Source organism: Oppia nitens, unplaced genomic scaffold (assembly GCF_028296485.1).
Source record: "Oppia nitens isolate AA-2021 unplaced genomic scaffold, nextdenovo-longstitch-racon4-pilon3 scaffold2_pilon_pilon_pilon, whole genome shotgun sequence".
Lineage (NCBI taxonomy): Eukaryota > Metazoa > Arthropoda > Arachnida > Sarcoptiformes > Oppiidae > Oppia > Oppia nitens.
The window spans coordinates 4,546,493-4,570,742 of NW_026533210.1; the positions used below are offsets into that span (position 1 = coordinate 4,546,493).

The 24,250-nt window shown below is 22.7% G+C and overlaps 3 protein-coding genes across 3 annotated transcripts; all 3 read left to right on the plus strand.

Annotated features, from left to right (window-relative positions):
* Nucleotides 1-1,793: 1,793 nt before the first annotated feature.
* LOC128955755 (chymotrypsinogen 2-like) lies at nucleotides 1,794-2,474 on the plus strand. The gene is made up of 3 exons (XM_054301429.1): nucleotides 1,794-1,825; nucleotides 1,870-2,152; nucleotides 2,307-2,474. The coding sequence occupies exons 1-3, from the start codon at nucleotides 1,794-1,796 to the stop codon at nucleotides 2,472-2,474; spliced, it is 483 nt and encodes a 160-aa protein (XP_054157404.1).
* A 1,031-nt stretch (nucleotides 2,475-3,505) lies between these two features.
* LOC128955756 (multiple epidermal growth factor-like domains protein 10) lies at nucleotides 3,506-5,693 on the plus strand. The gene is made up of 6 exons (XM_054301430.1): nucleotides 3,506-3,547; nucleotides 3,877-3,977; nucleotides 4,490-4,556; nucleotides 4,637-4,662; nucleotides 4,739-5,461; nucleotides 5,542-5,693. The coding sequence occupies exons 4-6, from the start codon at nucleotides 4,641-4,643 to the stop codon at nucleotides 5,691-5,693; spliced, it is 897 nt and encodes a 298-aa protein (XP_054157405.1). The 5' UTR covers nucleotides 3,506-3,547; nucleotides 3,877-3,977; nucleotides 4,490-4,556; nucleotides 4,637-4,640.
* Nucleotides 5,694-17,068: 11,375 nt separating this feature from the next.
* Nucleotides 17,069-17,978, plus strand: LOC128955757 (trypsin alpha-3-like; the record flags this gene model as incomplete). Its single annotated transcript, XM_054301431.1, has 3 exons — nucleotides 17,069-17,241; nucleotides 17,323-17,728; nucleotides 17,832-17,978. Coding segments are annotated over 3 exons (726 nt in total), but the record flags the coding sequence as incomplete, so codon positions are not given.
* Nucleotides 17,979-24,250: the final 6,272 nt, after the last annotated feature.

Below are 24,250 nucleotides of genomic sequence, written 5' to 3' on the forward strand. Positions count from 1 at the left end.
AAAATTTTAGAAATTTTTTTAATTATAGATTTGGATAAAGCATCAAAAACAAGAATAAAAAATATGCATTAAAATTTTAATATTACGGGAACAAAGAATAAGTATAAGCGGCAAAAGTACAATTATAGATGATTATTTTGTTATACTAAATCATTTGATAACACATGAGTAGTTGTTTATTTTGTCATACCGAGTAATTTGATACCCCACATGACTATAGTTAAGTTTATTTTGTGATACCGAGTCAATTGATACTCTACATGACTAAAGTTGTGTTTATTTTATCATATTGAGTGATTTGATAACTTGCATGACTAAAATTGAGAATATTTTGTCATACTGAATCATTTGATACCATACATGACAATATTTATATTATGTATATTTGACCAATTTTTAAATTTTTATGTTACTATATAGCCGCTATAATTATACAAACTAATGGTTTTCAATGCTATTCAAGTTTTTTTTCTGAAAATGCTTTCTAGCATTCTTAACTGGTTTTTTTTTTGTATATCACATTACATAGTACTTAAATAAAGTTATAAAAAACATTCAACTTTTACTAAACATTTTATGTATTTAATAACTTACAGTATTTGTTGTTATTTTAATAAATTATTAAATAAATTAAAAAAATCTAATGTAACAATTATAATGTAATAGTGTTTAGCAAGTTATTTGAATATAGTTTAAAATATTTGAAACTATATTTTTAAGATAAGGTTATTGAGAATTATTAAATAGGGTTTTTTTCTAAGAAATTATTTATAATGAAATTAAATAAATATAAATTTATATTTAATATATAGTATTTTGTTTAATTAAAATAATTTTTATAATATGTATATTATTGTTAATAGTAGAATTAATTAAATAAAAAATTAGTAAAGATATCGTTTACAATAATTGTATGTAATTTAATACTATATCATTTACATTACTGATTCAATGCTATCAATTATAAAATATACATTATGTAAAACATATAATTTTAATACATAAATATCTTTATTTATTAAATGTCAAAAATAATAACAATATTATTATATAAATTTTATTAAATAAGACAATGAAATACTTGTCAGCACTGCTAGTATTGTTAGGATTTATCAAATTCTGTTTAAATGAAAGTGTAAACATTGAACACTATCCTAACGTTACCTACAAAATGTGTGGCATCGGTAGGTTAACTCAATTTACTGAAGGAAAATGTTTTCGGTTTCACACTAATCTAATGTCAAATATACACAATGGACGACCAGCACAAATAGGAGAAGCGCCGTGGATTGTCCTCATTAGTGTACGTGTAAATGACAGGTAATATTTATTTATATGAAATTTTCCATAAACTTTCCAAATCTTTAATATCATAGTAATATTAAGATTTATGCTACGATTTGTTATTAAATGCATTTTGTTAGAGTACTATCAAATAATTTAAAAGTATATGTAAATAAAATGCAAACTAAACTACTTGACATATATTATAATATTTAATTTATTACAATAATTATTGTAATTTCTAAAAATATAGTCACAATTATCTGTCTACAGGAGTCATACTAAACGAGCGTTGGATACTTACTGCTGCACATAATCTCAAGTTAGTATTACTTAGAAATAATTTTTATTGTTGAATGTATTATTATGTTTATAAAATTATGTTTTTTTAAATAATAAAAATTGCTAACATTTTCTAAAAAATTACAAAAAATTATGTTTTTTTTTTGATAATGAGATCAGTAATGTGACCAATGTTAAAGATTTATTAGTATATCCGGGTGTACTAAATGCCAGTATCAATACAGATAACAATTACGATGTCGACACTTACTATATTCATCCCAATTATACTAATTGGAAAAGTACTACTGATATCGGTCTTATTAAGTTAAGACATAAGATATCACTCTATGACCCGCTTGTGGACAACACGTTTCTGTTGGTTAATCAGGCTATTTGTCTACCGGAGCTCAATAGTATTAATACAAAAGACCAACTGATTATATATGCCGGTTTCGGTGTCATTGATAATAATAATACTTTACCTAATTGGTTGCAAATTGGTTGGAACAAAATATTGACAATTACTCGCAACTATATTGTTGCCAAACCCTATCCTCCCGGTTCCGGTTCGGGCATATGCTGGGTAAGGATAATAAAATACTTTTTTGAGTTAATTAATTTGTATAACACACTATGTTTTAATCTATAGCTATTGTATTGTAATTTTTAAAAATAAATTAATTAGTTTACATTAAAATGTGATGCAACTAAATAATACTAAATCATATTTATTATAGGGTGACTCAGGTGGTCCATTGTATCAGTATGTCAATGGAAAGGCCATTTTAATAGGCATTGGTAAGGGTGGCAATGGTGGGTGCTCTAACAATCAAATCAATATGTTCTTTGTAAAAGTTACTTTATATATTGACTGGATTATTGAAACTGTTCAAAATAATAATTAAATTATTGTTTTACTATAAATTGTATAATTATAAATTATATCACATTGCGATAACAGTAAAAAGAGARAGAGAGAGAGAGAGAGAAAGAAAGAAAGAAAGAAAGAGTAAAACTGTATATTAATTATGTCTCTAATTAAATAATAAATTAAATGCACGAAATATACTGTATATCAATGTGCAATATATTAATATAAATTGTACTGTACTATTTTTATATGTAGTTATATTTAAATTAATATTAAACTATAGTATTAATTTAACTTAATAAATAAACTTTTATTATTACAATTACTTTGTATTGCTATACAGTGTTTATACAAAATTCATAAATTATTTTTACATTACAAGCATTACAAAATTATTATAAATATATTAAAGTCAATTTTGTTGTATAAAATAAAATCTAATTAAATTTATAAAAATTATTTAAAATATAATTAATACAAATTGCATATAATTAATAAAAATTATAAAATTATTCTTAGATTATATGACTGTAAAATCAAAAGAGATTTAAAACTTATTTTTTAGTCTACATAATAACAAAAACTTATGACTAAAAATATTAAAATTACATGAAATATAATACATATAAATAATAATTGTTAAACTCTAAGATAGTAAATGTAAAATTAAATTTTATTATTTGATATTTATTAATATGATCAGCAAATATTTCTCATTCAATATTATAAGTTATTTTAATATTTTAGTAGACAATTGCATAGAAAACAATTGTGTACAAAAAAATAAATAATTTTATTACATAAATATTGAAAATATTAATATTAATATAACAACAAACAATGAATTCATTAATATTTGGATTAATAATATTAATTTTGATGATAGATTCATCAATCAGTTTGATAGGTTCACATGTATGCCGATCATTACATAAGTAATACAGTATTATTCAATGATTTATGTTTTATACAAAATTTATATTTAATATTATGTAAAATATTTAGAGAACCGGTTGAGGAAATGAAAATAATGTCTGTTCCCAGTATTACTCACTATAACGACTGGTGTTTGGATTTCAAACATGTATTTCAATGTAGAAAATCAAAGTAAGATGTTTTTCAAACTATATATTAATTAAATGATTATAAAATTGATCTTAAGGTACAATTTAAAAATACAAATATTTTTGTTAAATTTAATTATATTGTTTATAATTAACTAAACATATTATCATAGATAAGACCTAGATCAAATTACTTAAAATTAGAAATTGATAATAAATTATTATGTCATTAGATTCAGTAAAATCATTAGTTAATTATTATTATTATATGAAAGTAGTTTTTAGTTAAATTTTATTAAATATAAGTGTTTTTTAAATTTTGTTAATAAGCTTTAAACTAATTGAGTTATTATGACTTTTCTAATGTTTTAGGACAGTATATAGTGATGTCAAGCAACCAGTTGTTAGGATTAAGGAAAGATTGATTGAAAAATGTTGTGACGGTTATCAACAAAGTGGTAACAAATGTATCGGTAAGTTGTAATGCAAATGTTATACTATATTATTTTTTTATAAAATATTTAATTATTACTTTTACATTTATAATGAAATATTATAATAATTAGTAAATACTGTATCAAAACAATATATAGTTTTAAATTTCAATATACACAGGTATTTAAATTTTTTGAATTTTTGAATTAAATATATACTAAAACATTTTTTTCTCTAAAATATTTGCAAAAAAATTTTATTAATATATTTTTTATCACGAATACATAAAAACTTATTTAAAATTATTATTTTATTTGAGTATAAATTTTTATTACAATTTATGTTTCTTAAATAGCTATAAAACTAAATATAGACTATAAAACTACATAAAATTAAACATAGAAAAAATGAATTATAATTATTTTTAAACTGTTTATATTAATTTTTTCTATATACTGCAAGTAGGCATTTGTCATTTATTAATAAATAAATAAAAATACAAATAGATTTACTTATAATTAAAAAAAATAWATATATACATATCTATAAGCTAACTGTCCCAATGGATGCTACAATGGACAGTGCAATAGACCCGACTACTGTCAATGTAAATCAGGGTCAGTAGAAATATTTTTTGGTACATTTATGTAAAATTAATCTAAAAATTTCATAAATAATCACATTTGTTATGTTATAGATGGATGGGTAAAGCGTGTGCACACCGTATGTGTATTTGGATAACTTTTCTAAATTTATAGAAAATTTATAATTRATATATTTTATATTAAAAAAAATATAGGCTGCCCTAAAACTATGTGGGGCTCAGGCTGTGATATGGTATGCGGGTGTAAACGTGGTTATTGCGATTCAGAAACAGGTAACTGTGACTGTCCGGTTGGCTGGTATGGCCAATGGTGCGAAAAGCCGTGCGATTCGGGCTTTTATGGAAAAGGATGCAAAAAACGTTGTCGGTGTGGAATAGGAAAATGCGATATATTAACCGGACTATGTGTTTGTCCATATGGTTGGACAGGGATCTATTGCAACAAAAAGATTTTGTCTATAATAGCTAACACCACAACAGCTAGCGCTACGGCTCAAATGATGTCTACTTTAGATACCAAGTTTGAAGCCATCAATAATACACTAATTGAAAGCATTGTCGTCGACAATAACAACAATGATTGGACTTTTATGGCAATTGCATCAATATTTGCCATATTATTAGCTATGGTTGTGTTGGGATCTGTCGTCTACATTATTGTTAGACACTATAGATTAGGACAGTTAACTAATAATAAGCGCAACAGTATGACCACTACCACCACTACTACTACTATTACTCATGTAGACAACCCGGCCTACACTATACCAGTTCCTCAGCCTCATCCTCGGACAACCCAAACCCCTACTAAATGTGAGTCAGTGGCGGAACAAAATTTTTATCATACAATTCAAGAGCTCCGGGAGAAAATTGGTAAAACCAAAAATGAAAATATCTATGAGGAAATTCATGGTGAAGGTATTAATCATATATAAGTGTATTAATATTTTTTTGAAAACTTATTAAAATGAAAATGATTTTTATTTTTTAAAAAATAGTGAAAAATGTGGAAACAAAGAGTGGACAGTTGGCCGACAAACARTCAATGGACACAAAATGCGGTACAGAAGCTGATAGTGAAGTGACTAATCTTAAACAGCGACCAATTATACCACCAAAACCTGTCAATTATTTGAATAATAAATTTTAATCAATCGATTCTTCATAATATACTATGACATAGTATTTAGTTTTTATTGTAACTTTGACTAAATATATTGATTTCTGTATTTATATTATAATATTTTTCTATTGTTTTTATTGTATAATATAAGTGTTTATTTTTTAAAATAAGTTTATAAACTTTTAAATATTATCTAATAATAATTAATTTACTTAGAGTAGTTACATTAATTAATTTAATAATAATAATAATAAATGATTAATTTTATAAATGTTATTTAAAACATGTATTTTTACAATAATACAAAAATTGATATAAAATTACTGTATTATGATATTTGAACAATTTTTAAGAAGCACAACACCATTATTGAAATAATCTAAAATAAAATCAAAATTCAAATATATTATCTCAAATTCATTAATTATATTTTTAATTATATTAATTTATATGATTATCAYAAAGTAATATAAATAAATTATAGCTAAAATTATTAAATATTAATAGTTACCTCATAAAAGTACCAATAATTCATTATAAATATAGATGAACAATAAAAACCAATTGTATTTTTACTGACTTTTTCAATTAGTGACAGTAACTACAGTATAAAAAATGTTAGTAAATTAAAGATTTWWAAAAATTTAAATAAATAATATCATACTTTAATTTTATAGTTTATTGATATATCAGTTTGTGTAATCATCAGAGTATTTAATAATTTATAACTAATAGATAACTCTTTCACTATATTAGACGACAAATTTAATATTATAATAAAAATCATTAGAAATATTATCGCACTATAAGTGAAAATGCTTTTAATAATTGTATTCATTGAGACAAACACTATAATATAKATTGTAAATGTTATAAATGCTATATTTGTGACAATAAAAATAAGCATAAATTTTGACCACAATTCAGCATTAATTTTAGTTATCTCTCTATGATTGTCATTGATTTGCGATAAAAACTGTAATAACTTATTGATATTATATTTATAACAATTATCTGAATTAGTTTTAATTTTAATGTTAAAACTTCTATTTTTGAGTTTACAATATTTTAATATGATATAGATATAAATTATCTGATAGAAAAAATAATTGCCAAGTACATATGCACATAATTGACATATAACTGACCATGATAGTATTATTAATATATGAATTAAAATGTTATCATGACAGCTTTCAATACATATATCAATATAAATATATAATAAATAACAATTAAAACTAAATGCCATTAAAGGAAATGTTAATATGAATAATCTGGAATATTTAAATAATTTTCTGATATATTCAGCAATTTTTTAATGTCATAAACATTAGTTAATCCAATACTTTTAGGTGACACCACTCCAGACATCATATCAAACAGTTGCTGACATACAGGTCTTACAGTTAGATCTTCAAACAAATAATACATAAACTGTGTAMACATTACATAAAAACCAACTATAATAATGTATAGATTGATGTGATATTTAGCACCAAAAAAGTAGGGAAAGTCACCCAACCATAGATAAACACTGTCATCATTGGATTCAATGATTATGGATATAAAACAACGAAACACATATATAATGATAATTAAGAGATTGAAATATGGATTATGTATGTAATGTCGGTTAATATGTCTAACATTACGATACGAAATGCCATATCTATATAAATGAGTACCGGCTTTCAGTATTATCAAATTATTTGGCAATTTTTCTAATATATTCAATTTATTCATATTTAAATTCACAAATATAATTTATAATATATAAATATTTTAATATATTAATCATTTAGTTAAATAATATATGTAGATTAAATATAGTTATAGTTGATTTTCTTTACTATTTAAAAGTTTATTTGGATATTTATATTAGTTTTATTTTTATGACTCATATTGTACTTATATCTCTAAAGTATGATATTATATTATGATCTACTAGTAGTAGACTACATACTATACAGTATTATATTTTGGTTATTTTTAATTAAAATTATTTGCATTTTTATGGTCACACAATAAAAACATTTAAATTAATATAATAGTTTAATATCTATTCATATGCTTATAAAACTCATAAAAATGTATACATATCTAATGAATAAATTATATTTATAAAATGTTTATATTGATTATATGATATTTAATTTAATTTATTTTTATTTTCAGATGTTAAATATTAGTTTTATTTAATTGGTATAATTAAAATAATAATTATATCCAATAATCTTTTAATCTAAATATAACTTCAATGTTCTATTTATTTTAATAATAATATTATTATTATAAGCAATGAAAAGTACAAACTATTACATTAAAATATGATACTTTGTTATTAAATTATCATTTATATAAAATCAATTAACAATTTATTTTTGGATAACATATTAGAATTACATGTCATAAAGTTATTATTATTTTTGTATTATTGAATTATATAAAATTTAATCTTTTATTTTGCTTATTTATTTGCTATAAAAAAATCCATATATGTATATATTATTAATATATATAATACTCTATAATGAAAAATTTATACAGTATTAAAACTTCGCGATATTATTTTTAATCATAGATATATTTTATTATTGTTAAATTAATACTAATAAATGTAATAATAAATTGAATTCATTTGTTGTAATTTATTATAATAATATACTAAAAATACTATCATATAATAAAAATAAATACAATATCACTTTATATATGTGATATTATTTATCAATATCAACATTTAGATAAGGTAACCATGTACAGTTACTAAATTACAGTATATTTTTTTATTTGCGTATATTACAATAATATATATTATTATTATACCGTAAATAAACAACATAATATAATAATAATTGCTAACAAATATTGTAAATAAATTACTTAATATTTAGTTGTTATATAAAGTATTGTTGTTGTTGTTGTTGTTAATTAACTAATAATACAAATTAAGTTAATTAATGTCTAATTACAATATCGCTAACAATGACTATGAATTGGCCTTAAATGCTAACTCAACTGATTGTACTTCAGGAAAGGGATGTAATAATGAGGAAAGTGGTGTAATTCGAGTGAATAGAGCTACACAATCAACAACAAAATGTTACATTAAAACAACATTAAGTTTTAATTATTATTAAATCTAATTGGTTTTATTTTTTAATTTACTTTAGTTTCATATCATTATGGATTAATTGTATTTATATTTGGAAACATTTTGTGTTTATGTTGTATAATAATTGGTATAAATATTTTTTTTATACTTAATAATATATAATAAATACATTTACTAATAATACTATTGTATATTATTGACAATTTCAAGCATCTATTCATTATAATGACTGTCCATTTGCACCTGTGTTACCAAAAATTATGATAACTACCGGTTCACTAAGTATTATAGCGTTAATCATAGATTTATGTCGACAAAAGTTTAGTAAAAATCGTATAATAAAATTAATTATCATATCTATCGAAAGTATGTTATCATTGATTATATTTATAACATTAAGTATATGTAAGTTTTTTTTATTGTTATTTTATTTGAATAATATGTTTAAAAAAATAATTTTTATAATTACTACTATATAGGGTGTATTTATGTATTTAATGGCAAATATAATTTATCTGACAAAACTGATGACAACTATTGCAATAAAACTTTATATGGTTTCGTTCATTGGGTACTAAATTTTGTATTTACAACTATTATAGTATTTTTATTTATATTTTTTTATAATACCATTTGTAATTGTTGTGATTTACGATAATAAATAATAATTTTTTTGCTAGAATTTTATTTAACTTACTATTAAAAATATCAGTATTATATTTTGTAATATAGTTGCTATAATAAAACTTATATAATAAAAGTATTTTCGTAATTATTTTATTAAAGATAACAACTTATTGTGCTATAAATTATTGATAACAAACTATATAATAATTTTTTACTGCTTTTTCAAAATTGAGAAATTATATATTTGAGTTATAATTTATTTAAAATAGATTTATTAAATTAGAAATTTGAATAGATTTTAAATGGCTTTTTTATTTTCTAAAATATTTATTTTAAAATAATAATTTAATAATATGTCAGAAAATACAACAAATGAGACACTACTGATAAAACCAAACGATTGGATTAATTTGATTAATAAATTTTATGTGTTTGACGACAGTTTGGGTATTAATATGTTGTTTGTCACACACGACGATTTGGTCTACGGATTGGGTGCTAATGGTTACGGATCACTGGGTTTTGGACACAACCAGTGGGTGACTGAACCACAAGAAATCAAAGAGTTGAGACACAAAGGTATTATCAATTTCTTAAACGGAATTGAATTTMTAATCTTTCAAAGTAAGGATAATTGTCTGTATAGTTGTGGYTGTAATAGATACGGACAGTTAGGTATTGGATTGATTAGTGACCAATTTGTACGACCAATGATTATACAAATCAATGAAAACAACGACTTAATGTTTGATGTAAACTGTGGTTCATATCATACGTTAGTGTTGACCCATAATAATGAAGTGTATGGTTGGGGCAACAATGAGTTGTCACAAATCGGTAGCCGAAACACCACTTGCGAGACCATCACTGCACCCGAAAAGATTAAATTCAATACTAATAATAATTACTATTATATAAAATCTGTTCACTGTTCCGATAACTCGTCATTTGCAGTGACAAGTGATGGACAGGTGTTTAGTTGGGGTGAAAATCGTAGAAAACAATTGGGTCTTAACTGTACTGATATGACAATATTTTTACCACAACTGGTAATCAATTTAACTGGCATTACATCAATACAATCTGGTTCTGGAAAAACATATTTCATTAGTAATCATAAAAATCAAATATATTTTTGTGGCGAATATATCAATAAAAGTCATGAACTGGATATACAAATGATACCAAAGTTATTGGGAAATTGTAAACAATTTGAAAATATTCAGTCAATTAAATGTAATAAATATAACGATAGATCATTTGTTTGTTTAGTCAGTGATTTTGTTTTTATATTAATTGATGATAAAAAATTCAATCAAATGCATGTAATTATTTTGATTATTGTATCAAAAAATACAATATAACACACAAAACGTATGCATTAAATGAATTTACTGATGAAATACTTGAAAACATTGAAATATTTTTCAATAAAATTAAAGACGAATTTAATGAGTTTAGTAAATTAGATGACGGTTTGTATTAAGATTAATATAATGTTTATAATTAATATGAAATATTTAAATAATAGACGATAAAAAATATAATACATATTATATTTGTTACGATGAGTTACGGCTATTGGGTTCGGGAGCTTTTGGATCGGTATATACAGTAAATGCAGACACAAATTGGATAAATGTATTGAAGCTATAAAAATAATCACAACATTGGGTAACTTATATCTAGAAACAAAAATAATAATAATAATAAACAAATTAAAATAAATTATTAATAGTTTTTAATATGTTTTAATAGATATGGAGACAATTAACATTACATATATGGAAGAAATTGAAAAAGTGTCGAAAATAAATTCACATTTTTTAATCAAATATCACGGAATTTGGTCTTATTATAACACACTATATATTTCAATGGATTTTTGTATAATGAGTCTTAAAGAGGTAATCAAATTGAAACGACAGGTATTTGATAGACAATCGGCTGAACCAATGAATTGTATTGAATATTACATTACGTGTGAAATACTATTAGAAATGTTAGAATGTGTCCAATATTTGCATGAATTGAATCCACCGTTCATTCATCGGGATCTCAAACCCGACAATATATTGATATCCAATGATTTTAGAAACGGACGGTTCATTAAATTAGGAGATTTAGGATTAATGACAGCTCACAAACAATTTGAACAAACATGTTATCATACAAATGGTTTGGGAACTCCTAAATATATGGCACCTGAAGTTTATCGACATAAATATAATACTAAATCAGATATCTTTAGTATTGGTGTTACTATTGAAGATTTGTTTGAAATAAATATAAATTGGTATATATTTGCGTTTATTTATATATTAAAATTAATTTATATTTTTATTATTATAAGTATAATTAAAATGCAATATTTATGTCTATATAGTTCACGAAACAAATATTTATCACACGATTGGTTCAATAGTTATATAAAACTATATGATATTATTAATCAAACGACACGACCCAAGTATAATACAAGACCCACCTGTGCTCAGATCATACAACAATACAATGAGTGGGCAATTGATGGTAAAATTTTTACTAATGATATAGAGTTTGAACAAAAACTACAACAAATCAAACACAAAGAATGGGAGATAAGAGAATTTGATAGGAATAGTGAACCAATATTTTGGGAATTTTTATATACGTTTTTAAAATATAAATTATTCAAATTTCAATAAATATTGTATTATATAAAGTATATAATACAATATATTCATAATAATTACAGTAAAGTAGCAGGGGCGGTTAAGCAAATTTTTGAAATTAATATTTTAATATATAATATAATTTTACATATATATATATTAAATTTATATCAATCGGGCCAATAATATTATAGTTATAAAATAAAATAAATTTTGATTATAATGGGAGGTATATAAGAAAAATCAAACTTTGACCCCCAAAAAACATCCGTCCCTGGGATCAATTGTCATCAAATTTTTTTTGTGATATTATAATTATCAATAGATGTTTTTAAGAAAGTGTGGATCTGCTCCGCAAACATAATCTTAAAATTATCAATAATTAAATTATATAAATTGTTGCCGTAAAAAACTGTAAATTTAAAGTTTATTAATTTTATATCTTTAATTATGAAAAAAAAATATTTTAATGCATAGAAACTGTAAATTAATAAATAAAATAAAATATGTATAATAAAAACAAAAATATATTTTAAAAAATATGTCCCCTCTCACTGATCGCTTTATAACTCCAAAATGAATTATAAACATGTAATGAGTTTAATATTGTTTGTAATGCTAATGTATTAAACTGTTTTAATATTGTTAATATTTAATAGTAAAAATTGCAACTATTGCAACATATACTGTATTAAAATTATTATATAAATACAAAATTTTTCAAGTTTAAAATCTATATTTATACTTACACATGATTAAATTTTTAAAAATTACAAATGATAATGTAAAAATTTCAAAAATATTAATTTTTATTTAGTTTAGTGTTAAGTTTATTAAATATTTTATATTTATTTCCCAAAAATATTCAATAATATTGTATTTATACAACTTATATTTGAGTGTTATTTATACAAAAATAACAATATGTTGTATATTTTATTTTAGTTATAATTTTCACATTGTATACACAATTATACAATTAATTAAATAATTGTTAAAAAAATATGTGATTATATAAATGATAACAATAAAGTAGTAAAATGTTTTGGTATTATTTAAAATGAAAAAAATTAAGTAATGTTTTACTATTGGCGTTCAGTAAGAAAATCCAATTGTAGTTCAATTGAATTCAATGATTATCAAAAACAACACATATGTTTGACAATTTATATGAACGGTAATTGTGTAGACTTTATCTGAATTGTTATAAAAAGCTGTTAATTTTATAGTTAGTTAAATAATTGAATAAATAACATAATATAAATTATTTAATAACATACAGTATTATACTTGTAGTATATTGTATTCAATATGTTTACAAAAACATCGGTAACTGTTTTTGCAATAATTTGTTGTTTAAATTATTTTATTGGACAATATTGTTGTTCAGAAGTAGAAACTGAGTCGAAAATTATCGGCGGAAGTCCCGCAGATATCAGTCAATTTCCATATCAGGTGTTAATACAGATATTTAAAAATGACAAAATATTTGCATATTGTAGCGGATCTCTCATAAGATATGATTGGGTTATCACTGCTGCTGATTGTTTCAAAGAGTATATCATTATTTGAGTTTATTTGTTTTAAAAAAAACATTATTAAAAATTAAATTATCTTCTGATTGTTTGTTTTAGCAAACCTCAAGACAATATACTGATCATAGCTGGTCGGACACTGTTTCATACTGGGGGTGTCTATCGTTATGTCAGACAAATAATAATTCATGAAGACTATGAACCGGGCGAAAAAATTGTCAATAATATTGCATTGATTCGGTTGGATGAACCGTTTCAAGAAAGTCAAACAATTCGTACAATTAAATTTTGGGATCAGTATATTTCCAAAGGTATTCATCCAATTGTTAGCGGTTGGGGAGCTTTTTCAACTGATAGTAATCAACCATCAAATCAATTACAATATTTGTCTCAAACAACCATCAGTTTGAATCATTGCAAAAAACAATATCCAGATTTAAAATTTTCACAAAATAATATTTGTGTCGGAAATGATTACAAAGGAACATGTCTTGTTAGTATTGATTACAATTTGTTTTATTGTTTGTTATGTAAACATATAGTATATTATTAATATATACATTATATATATATATTAATCTACTTTATATTTTAATGTTTTTTATTTTAATGAAATTACAAACAACCAGGGTGATTCTGGTAGTCCACTAACCATCAATAATCGTCTAATTGGAGTGTTAGCTGCCGGTCCCCGTCCCTGTGGTAACGGTAAAGCAGATATATTTATGAATGTCCATTCATATCATTGGTGGATCAAAGAAAATTTAGATTATTAATTATTAATTATTAATTTAATTTGAATTGTCGTTTAAATTATTATATTTCTAATCTTATAAAATATACAGTACTGTATAATAAGTTTTAAAATAAAATATTTAATAAACTTGGAATTATTATTTTATAATTTTGATACTATCAAATGCAACTAAAATATATTACCGGTAATTGCAATTTATAATTATTAATTTTTAACAAATTAATTGACTTGAAAACAATTGTGCACTTAATATCAGACTTAATATCAGAGATTTATAAATATTTTTAAAAATTTTAATTATTATATTTGTCTATTTTGTCAATTATAGTTCATAGTATAATTAAATTAAATTCAATTTAACTATTTTCTTAATTTCAATTAACAGTCAATTTTAATACTATAATGACAGAGACTTTAGACATATGTTACTAAAATTGTTGTTTTATTTAATTTAATATTTGTTTAAAAAAGTCAAAATATGTTGTTATAATTTCTAAAAATTTAAATTATTTCTTTTTAAAAATTAATGATAAAATAATAATAATACTTATATAAAAACACATAAATTATAATTAATTTATTTTTAAATTCATTTCATTGTTATTAACGACCGAATAATCAACTCATTTGATATTATACTTCAAAACTACAATTATTATTAAAATCAATGGAAACAATGTTTTCACTTCTATTGTGAATTTACTATTGCTTGTTATTTGCAGAAATTAACAAATAATAATAATATTGTATACATAAAATCTACTTGTTATTATATTTATTATATATTTTTTATTAAATTGAATATATCTATACATATAAGATAAATGCAATTTTACTATTATAAAGCATTATTTTACAGTTATATGCAAATATGTCCTTATATTTGATAATATATCACTATCTTTTAAAATGTGTTTTTATGTGACAAAAACTTTTAACATAAAAATAAGTTTTTAGTCAATTGGTTATAATATGTCTAATTATTTTCTTAATATCTTTAATCACTAAAAATATAATTTATATGTGAAATAAATGCTCTATTAATGACTAAACAATTAATTAATATTTCAAAGTAAAAAATAGTTTAGTATTTATAAATTATAATCAACTGTTAGTAAAATTACTTTTTATTCATTTAAAAAAAAGTATTTTTTAAAATATTTTAATAAATTAAAAATTATTACTATGCAATATTATTAAATGTAAAAATCAATAATATAGAAAAAACACTATAAATAATTACTTTCATTAATAATAAAATATTGTTTTGTTCAGGGTTGCGAAAGGGGGGAGTAAGGCCATCTTACCCCCCCTCCTGAGGTCGAGATTTTTAGGTTTTACCCCCCCCTGGCCTAAAGCCAAAAAGTTAGGGGGCCACCTACCTATTTTCGGCGCCGMAGGCGCCGAAAATTTTTTTGATTAGTGTAAAGTTTAAAATTAAATAAAAATATAAATACTTTATTAAGTTTTAATATAAATAAATAGCTTATCTTAACAAAATAAATAGATAAAAATACTTAATTACATCAATTTAACATTATTTACACCAGTTGGGGCACTCTACTAGTTCCCTAATAAATTCCCACCAATTTTCAAGAAATTTTTTTCATTTATGTAAAATTTAATATTAAACAAAAATATAAATACTAATTGAGTTTTAATATAAATAAATAGCTTATCTTTAGAAAATAAATAAATATAAATTTGTTAAGTACTAAAAAAACTATTTAGAGTTGGGGCATTTCAAGGGTGGATAGTCCCTTAATAAATTCCCTCCAATTATCAAAAAAATATTGATGTTTTTATTTTATAAATTTATAATAATTGTTTATGCTACTTAATAAACAAATTGATCTGTATTTTTCAGATTTTTTAATAATTACTAATTAAATTAACTAAATTACAATTTAATTTTTTAAGACAATAAATTCACTACAATATCATTAATTTTAACAACATTGTAAATAATTAATTAAATAGTAGACAAGTAATTATAGTAATTGTTTTTATCTTATATATATTATGTAAAATTTCATTTTTTAATATTGTAAAAATAATATTGAAAATATATTTTGAGTCTTAAGAAATTAAGTTGGAATATTTTCCTTTTTTAAGAAATTTATGTGAGAATTTATGAAGAATTTAATGGGAATTTAATGGGAATTTAATGGGAATTTAATGGGAATTTAGTGGGAATTTAATGGGAATTTAGTGGGAATTTAGTGGGAATTTAATGGGAATTTAGTGGGAATTTAGTGGGAATTTATTGGGAATTTATTGGGAATTTATTGGGAATTTATTGGGAATTTATTGGGAATTTATTGGGAATTTACTCAAATTTGGGAAAAATTGTCGTTTAAAAATGCAATAAAAATTGTTCACTCCCCCTATACCCCCCAAGCTTTTTCAAAAATTTTGACATTTTACCCCACCCTATACCCCCCCCCCCTGAGATCGAAAACCTTTCGCAACCCTGGTTTTGTTAATAATGCAATTTGTTAACTAATATAATAACATATATAAAAAGAGGTTTTTATTTTATTTTATTGTAATAATAATTGTTGTTATTTGTAAATTGTCAAAGCATTACTGTAACCATTGTAACAGTTATATATATATATAGGAATATTAAATTATTTTAAATGTTTTTTAAAACATCAATAACTGCTTTTGTTGTTATTTGTGTTAATTATTTTATTGGACAATATTGTTGTTCGCGGATAGAAATTAAGCCAAAGATTATCGGCGGAAATCCCGCAGATATCAGTCAATTTCCATATCAGGTATTAATAGAAATATATATAAATAATAATAAATATTTCTATTGCGGCGGATCTATCATAAGTCCCGATTGGATTCTCACTGCTTCTAATTGTTTTGATAAGTAATTCAAGTCATTATTTTTCAATAATTTTATTGATTGATAAATTATTATAATATTTTATGATTTTGTTGTTTATTTTAGGAAACCTCAAAACAATATACTAGTAATAGCTGGTCGGACACTATTTCATAGTAATGATGGTGTTATCCGTAAAGCCAGTCAAATAATACAACACGATAACTATGATCCGTCCGATCAAATTGTCAACGATATAGCATTGGTTAGATTGGATCAACCATTTGAATACAGTAATACTATTCAATCGATTTCGTTGATCGACAGTCCAGTTCCCGACGGAACGTCGGTCACTATTAGCGGTTGGGGTACCAGTTCTGCAACAGATATTCATCCGACACAACAATTACAATATCTGAATGAATTTATTTACAATTTGAATAAATGTGAAAATCTTTACAAACAGTTAAAAATATCAGACAATAATATTTGCTCAGTAAATACCAACAGCGGAACCTGTATTGTTAGTACAGTATGATTACAATTATTGTTTAGATGTTAATTAATCTGTCATTAATAAACAATACAATATGTATATATATTAATATTTTGATTTTTAATTATAAAACATCCAGGGTGATTCTGGTGGTCCACTAGTAGCTAATGGAAATTTAATTGGTGTGTTATCTGCTAATCCCCGTCCCTGTGCTAACGGTAATCCCGATATTTATATGAGTGTCGCAGCATATCGTTCGTGGATTCAACAAAAATCAGAAATTTAATTAATAATTTTCGTTAATTTTAATATTAATAATGTAATTATATAATTAAAGTATAAATATATAAGATAAAATATAGTTAAGTAATAAATTTTATTTATTTATTTTTATAATGAAATTTGAATAATCTTCAAGAAAAACATAATCATAAAGACAATGATCTATAATAAAACAAATAATATAATAAATATTAATTTAAATTATCGGTACTTATTATATTAATTATTGTATACTAACCTCATACAGCTTCTTGTAATTAATGATGAAATATGTGAAACAATAAAATCCAATAGTATTTTCGCTTGTTTTTTCAATTGTTGTTAATAACTATAAAAAAATAAATAATGAATTTAAAAATTAATTATTATTCTATAATTTTATTAATATTTTCTAATTATAAAATACATTACTTTAATTTTATATTGCAAGGAAATATTATATTGTTTAAACATTAAATTATTTAATAATTTATGGCTTATATTAATTTGTTTTGCAATATTTGCTGCCAAATTCAATACTAAAACAAATAATATCAGAAATATTAGGGCACAATAACTAAACGCTATTTTCATTATAATATTCATTGAAACAAACACTATAATATAGATTGTGAATGTTATAAATGATATATTTGTAAAAATAAAAATTAGCATAAATTGTGACCACAATTCACTATTGATTTTAGTTATCTCTTTGTGAAAACTGTTAATCTGTTTTAATAAATGTAATATTTTGTTTGTTTGATATTTTCTATAATTTATTGACTCCATTTTGATTATACTATTTATATATTTAACTTTGATTTGACAATAGTATATTATGATAAAAACATAGATTATATTATAGAAAAAATAGTTTCCCAATATATATGCACATAATATACATATAATTAACCATGTTAATATAGTTAAAATATAAAATATAAAACTTTGATAGCAATTATTAATGCAAATAAATAAAACAATAAAATTAAATATAAATGCACACAATGGAAATGACAATACAAATAATTTAGCATAATTAAATAAATATTTGGAAATTTCCAATAGTTTTATAATATCGTTATGATTTATTAAACCAATACGTTTAGGTGATAATAATCCGGATATCACATCAAATAATAACTGAAATACTGGTGAAATAGTGATGTTTTCATATAAATAGTATACAATTTGTAAGCCTAATACATAAGTACCCAAAATAATAACATATATATTTATGTGATATTTAGCACCAATAAAATATGGAAAGTCGCCCAACAATAGGTAAACACTGTCATCATTGGATGCAATGTTTATTGATATAAAACAACGAAACACATATATAATGATAATTAATAAATTGAAATATGGATTATGTATGTAATGTCGGTTAATATGTCTAACATTACGATATGATATGCCATATCTATATAAATGTGTACCGGCTGTCCGTATAATCAAATTATTTGACAATTTTTGTGATGGGTCAAATAAAGTATTCATATTTACTTATTTTTTAAAATAAATAATTTTTAATACATTACAAAAATATAGTCAAATATTTTATTAAATGAAGARCAACATTATTAAATAAATTTTATTATTTTTTACTAATGTTAATAATAAAATTTTCTAAATTGTGTAATAAGATAATGATCTTTTATAATTAATTGTGTTGTCATTTTCATATGCTATATTCACTATATTAATTTAATTACTTAATACAGTATATAAGTTATATAAATAAATTAAATTTAGTATATAAATAATTACTAKTTTTTTAATGTCAATCGTAATATTTTGCTAAATTCTGTATTTATTCTGTGATTATATGCTATATTCATTTTATATTTAATTTAATTATAATATTTTTAATCTTTTGTACTTATGATTTTAATTTAAATCCTTTTTTCTTTGAATTGTTGATCGATTTGATCGATCAATACCTACCTAATTCAATGGTTGTCTTCATAGCACCAGTTGATCGATCACTGACCTCACATACATACCAATAGCTACTCGTTATACATATACAGTATAAATATATTCATAGTCTACTCTCTCTCTTACACTTTCACTTCAGTCACAGTCACTGCCCAGTCAGTACATACCGGCCTTCAGTGCCATTCATACCATCTCCATTATACATAATATCCATGTGCTCTGATAGTCCCACTATCCATAAATATCATTTAAATTCTGTTATAATAAAGTAATTATATTGAAACTGTTTAAATTACTGGATCGATATCTAATATATGGCTAAACTTCAAGACTACCATTTCACTGGCCTTCCAATAGTAATAGAAGTTATCAATAGTACTACGGATCGATCCCTGGCCTATTTAGATCTGTATAATGATAGTGATCATTATATCAGTTGATTATGATACCGTAGTTGTTTATTAGACAACCGATCCCTTTCAACTACAACCACAACAATATGATTATTACAGTAATATTTGTGTTAATGTTAAAATTACTGTTAAAAATAATGCTAAAAATATACTGTAGATTACTTCAAACTTATTTATAATATATATTAAACTTATAAAATATACAGTAATATTAGAATATATCTTTTATTACCGATTAATTAGTTAAACGAATATGATATATAATTTTATTACTAATTTAAAATAATGTAAATAATTAAATCTATTTATAAAGCATAATAATAGTACATATATATATCTTATTGTGTAAATAATGAGATATTCTTTTTGCAATATAAGTAATTAATTAATAAATTTATATATAATATTTATGGGTAGTATAGAAGACAACTATTTATTAGTAATTATATAGACTATCCAATCAATAAACATGGATACTCTCATAAAATTAATTTTGGTATTTTCGGGTAAAGTATTATCACATGTTGTATTAAAAATATCCAAATTAGCTGCAATGCCAATTAATATTGCTCGTTCATAAATAATTTGATACATTGGACCACCTGAATCACCCTGGTTATAAAAATAAATAATTTAATTTGTAATAAATAGTACCAATATTTCCTCAAATGTTAATTAATTTTTGTTCAAAAAAACATATTATTTAATTTTAATAGATTTTTCAGATTAACTAAAAAAGTTGACAAATATTATTTTTTTAAAAAACAAAACATTATGATTATAGTAATTGAAAAAAACTAACCAAACAAATGATAGATCCGTTAGTCATCGGATATCTTTTAAACCAAATCCATCGGCCATATCCATCATTTTGGTCATAACTAACTGGAAATATTTTAGTCCATCCGATCTTATAAGTCATCGGAGTGTCCACATTGTTAACCATACCGTAACCGCTGAACAATGCGTACTCATTAGCTTTGTTAGTGATGTTAGCGTTGGGCAAACAAATAGCATTTAGCGTACTGTTCAATGGTATGTCCCGTTTCAACTTAATCAGTGCCATATCGTAGTCAGTTTTGTCGCCTTCGGTTATCTGCCGATACAATGGATGGACATAATAGCTGTCCACCAAATATTTATTGCTGTTTTGCCAAATACTTTTGGCACCGGGAACCACATATATCAATGTACTGTTAATATCTGTATCAAAATCAATCCTATTTTTAATAAAAAAATTATAATAACTCTTTATTAGTCTTTATTAGTAAATAAAATTTCTATATATTTTTTTAATAATATTATTATTTATCCTATAATTTCATAGATTTTAGTCATAATTTTTACATAAAAAAATCATATAATCTAATAGTAATACTGAATCAATACTTAATAACATGCGCTGCCGTTAGCACCCAACGCTGATTTATTATGACACCGGTACCAATTGAACTTTTAAAACAAATTTTTAATTAATATAAAAAAATTCTAATGTTAAAAATTATATTTGAAAATAATCAATTTGATTTACTTCCAGTATTACTATATTTTTAATACAAAAAAACTACCTGTCATTTACATTAATAAAGACAATCCACGGCACTTCATATGGCTGAGCCTCCCGTCCATTATGTATTTCGGATCCACTGTATGAGTGCCATCTAAAACACGGTCGATCAGTTGATTCATGCAATTGCTGCCGTAGACCACAATTATCTACCGTTACATTTGTGTAATGTTGCCAATGAACGTGTGAATTCATACAAACTATCGGCACAATAAAGTTCAATACAATCTTCAATGACATTTAATAATAATATTTAATTTAAATAATTTTATTTTTAAAAATTATTTTTATTATTATTGTTATTAATATTAGGATATAATTTACATATGCATAAATGTATAGTATTTACTAACTTTATAAATTAAAAAATATTTAATGATATTTAATATGCAAAATATATTTATTTCTAACATAAAATGTGTCAGTAATACAGTATACAGTGTCATATTAAATAATTTCTTTATAATAATTAATTACATTATTATTTTATTTATTAGTGCTTTATTTTATTAGAAATATAATATTACAATAGTAATTTAATAATTTTCATAAATCGATATTATATTATCTATAATATTTTTTAGTTAATTATAAAAAAATAATTATAATTATTTTTATCATTTAAAGACAATACAATATAATAATGAAAATACTGTAAATTTAAACGATGTTAAATAATTTATTTGTATTTTTTGTCACATTTAACAAAATATTATAACAAATTTATATTAAAATAAAAACAGTCATAAGATTAGTATAGCTTGTGTGGCTGTTGGTGAGGCTGATCCTGTTGTTGACTACTATTGCCATTATTAACAATCTCTTGTTTAGCATTTTGTAGGGCAATGTTATCGGATTGTTGGTCAAACAGTTTGACATTAGATCCCTGACTGATTACCAGATTACCGATGCTAAACATAAAACCTGTTCCGGCAAAGTCATTATAGCTGCCATCCTCTTGTCGGCGACCAATAATCTGATCCCTGATCTCTGGTGACAAACAGAGATTGTTTTCTTCATCTTCACCGTCCGGGCAGTCCTTAGCGCCGTCACATAACTTGTCAATTGAAATGCAAACGTTACGGACTGTTGTTGTCGACTTACACGAGTATTCAGAGCGTCGACAGCCAAGGTTACCGTCATCGGTGGTATCATAGGATTTGTCGGTTGGGGCACACATACAGTAGCCCAGAGCCATACATAGGATGATTGTCTTGTAAAACATATTTATTTTCTTTGTGACAGTTTTTCTCTCTTTGAAAATTAACTTTAAACTTATTTTATAAATGTTAAACAATATATTATTAATTTCAATTTTGTATTAATAAATTATCACAAAATATAATAATTGGTCAAAAACTATTAATTTGATAAATATATTTATATAAATTTGTACTAAAGCATAAAATATACTTTAAAGATAATAATATTTTAAATTAAGTATAATTATTGCTAATTAACTATATTTTTAAAAAAACATATGCTAAAAATCTCATCCTTGTTGATGAAACTTATGATCAATTAATTTTGTTATCAGTTTTTAATCAGACTTTTATATGAATTCAAAGTCATAGACAACAAATTATTTTGATTATTATAATTGTTTAAACATGAAATTGAGTGACAAATATTTGTTTTCATTTAGTTTATGTAATAACTGCTGTATTGTTGTTATTGTCATTTAATACTAATTATTTAAGTTCACACACATTTATGATATAATTATATTTATTATATTACTATGTATTAACAACTACTGTATTTAATAAAAAAAGATATATTATAATAGATTAGGTTTTATGCAATAATATTGTACTTTATATTATTAAAAAAGAAACAAATAAATAAAAAATAAATATTTATGGTATAAATTTGTTATATTATATTTAATTTATAATTATTACTGTATTACTGAGTATTTATTGTTTGCAATCAGATGTAGAAAATGAAATTATATTTAATAATTTATATAATAAATCTCAGATATGCAATGCTATAATTTATAACTACAATTCAAACCATATAATAAAATTTAGAGTTCATTATCACATAATACTGTAATACTGTAATAATGCAATAATTATCAAATTATCATTGTTTAAATATTTCACAATAAATATAGTAAAAAGGTTTTACTTTAAATAATTATTTATAGCAACAAATTTATAAATATGCTATTAATTAACTATAATAAATTTTAAAATAAACAACTTTACATCCCATGATTTTAAGTTGAAAGTATAAAAATAAAATTATTTTTAATTATTTATTTAAATATATTATTATATTATAGTTTTATTTTTAAAAAAAAATATGAAATAACTGCAAACAATATTAATTTTATTAAATAAATTCTAAGATTATATAATA

Coding starts and splice junctions, on each gene's coding strand:
- LOC128955755 (XM_054301429.1), top strand. CDS start 1,794: ATGCCAGTATCAATACAGATAACAATTACGAT. Junction 1,826..1,869: donor ATACAGATAACAATTACGAT/GTCGACACTTAC, acceptor TAATTGGAAAAG/TACTACTGATATCGGTCTTA. Junction 2,153..2,306: donor CCGGTTCGGGCATATGCTGG/GTAAGGATAATA, acceptor TATTTATTATAG/GGTGACTCAGGTGGTCCATT.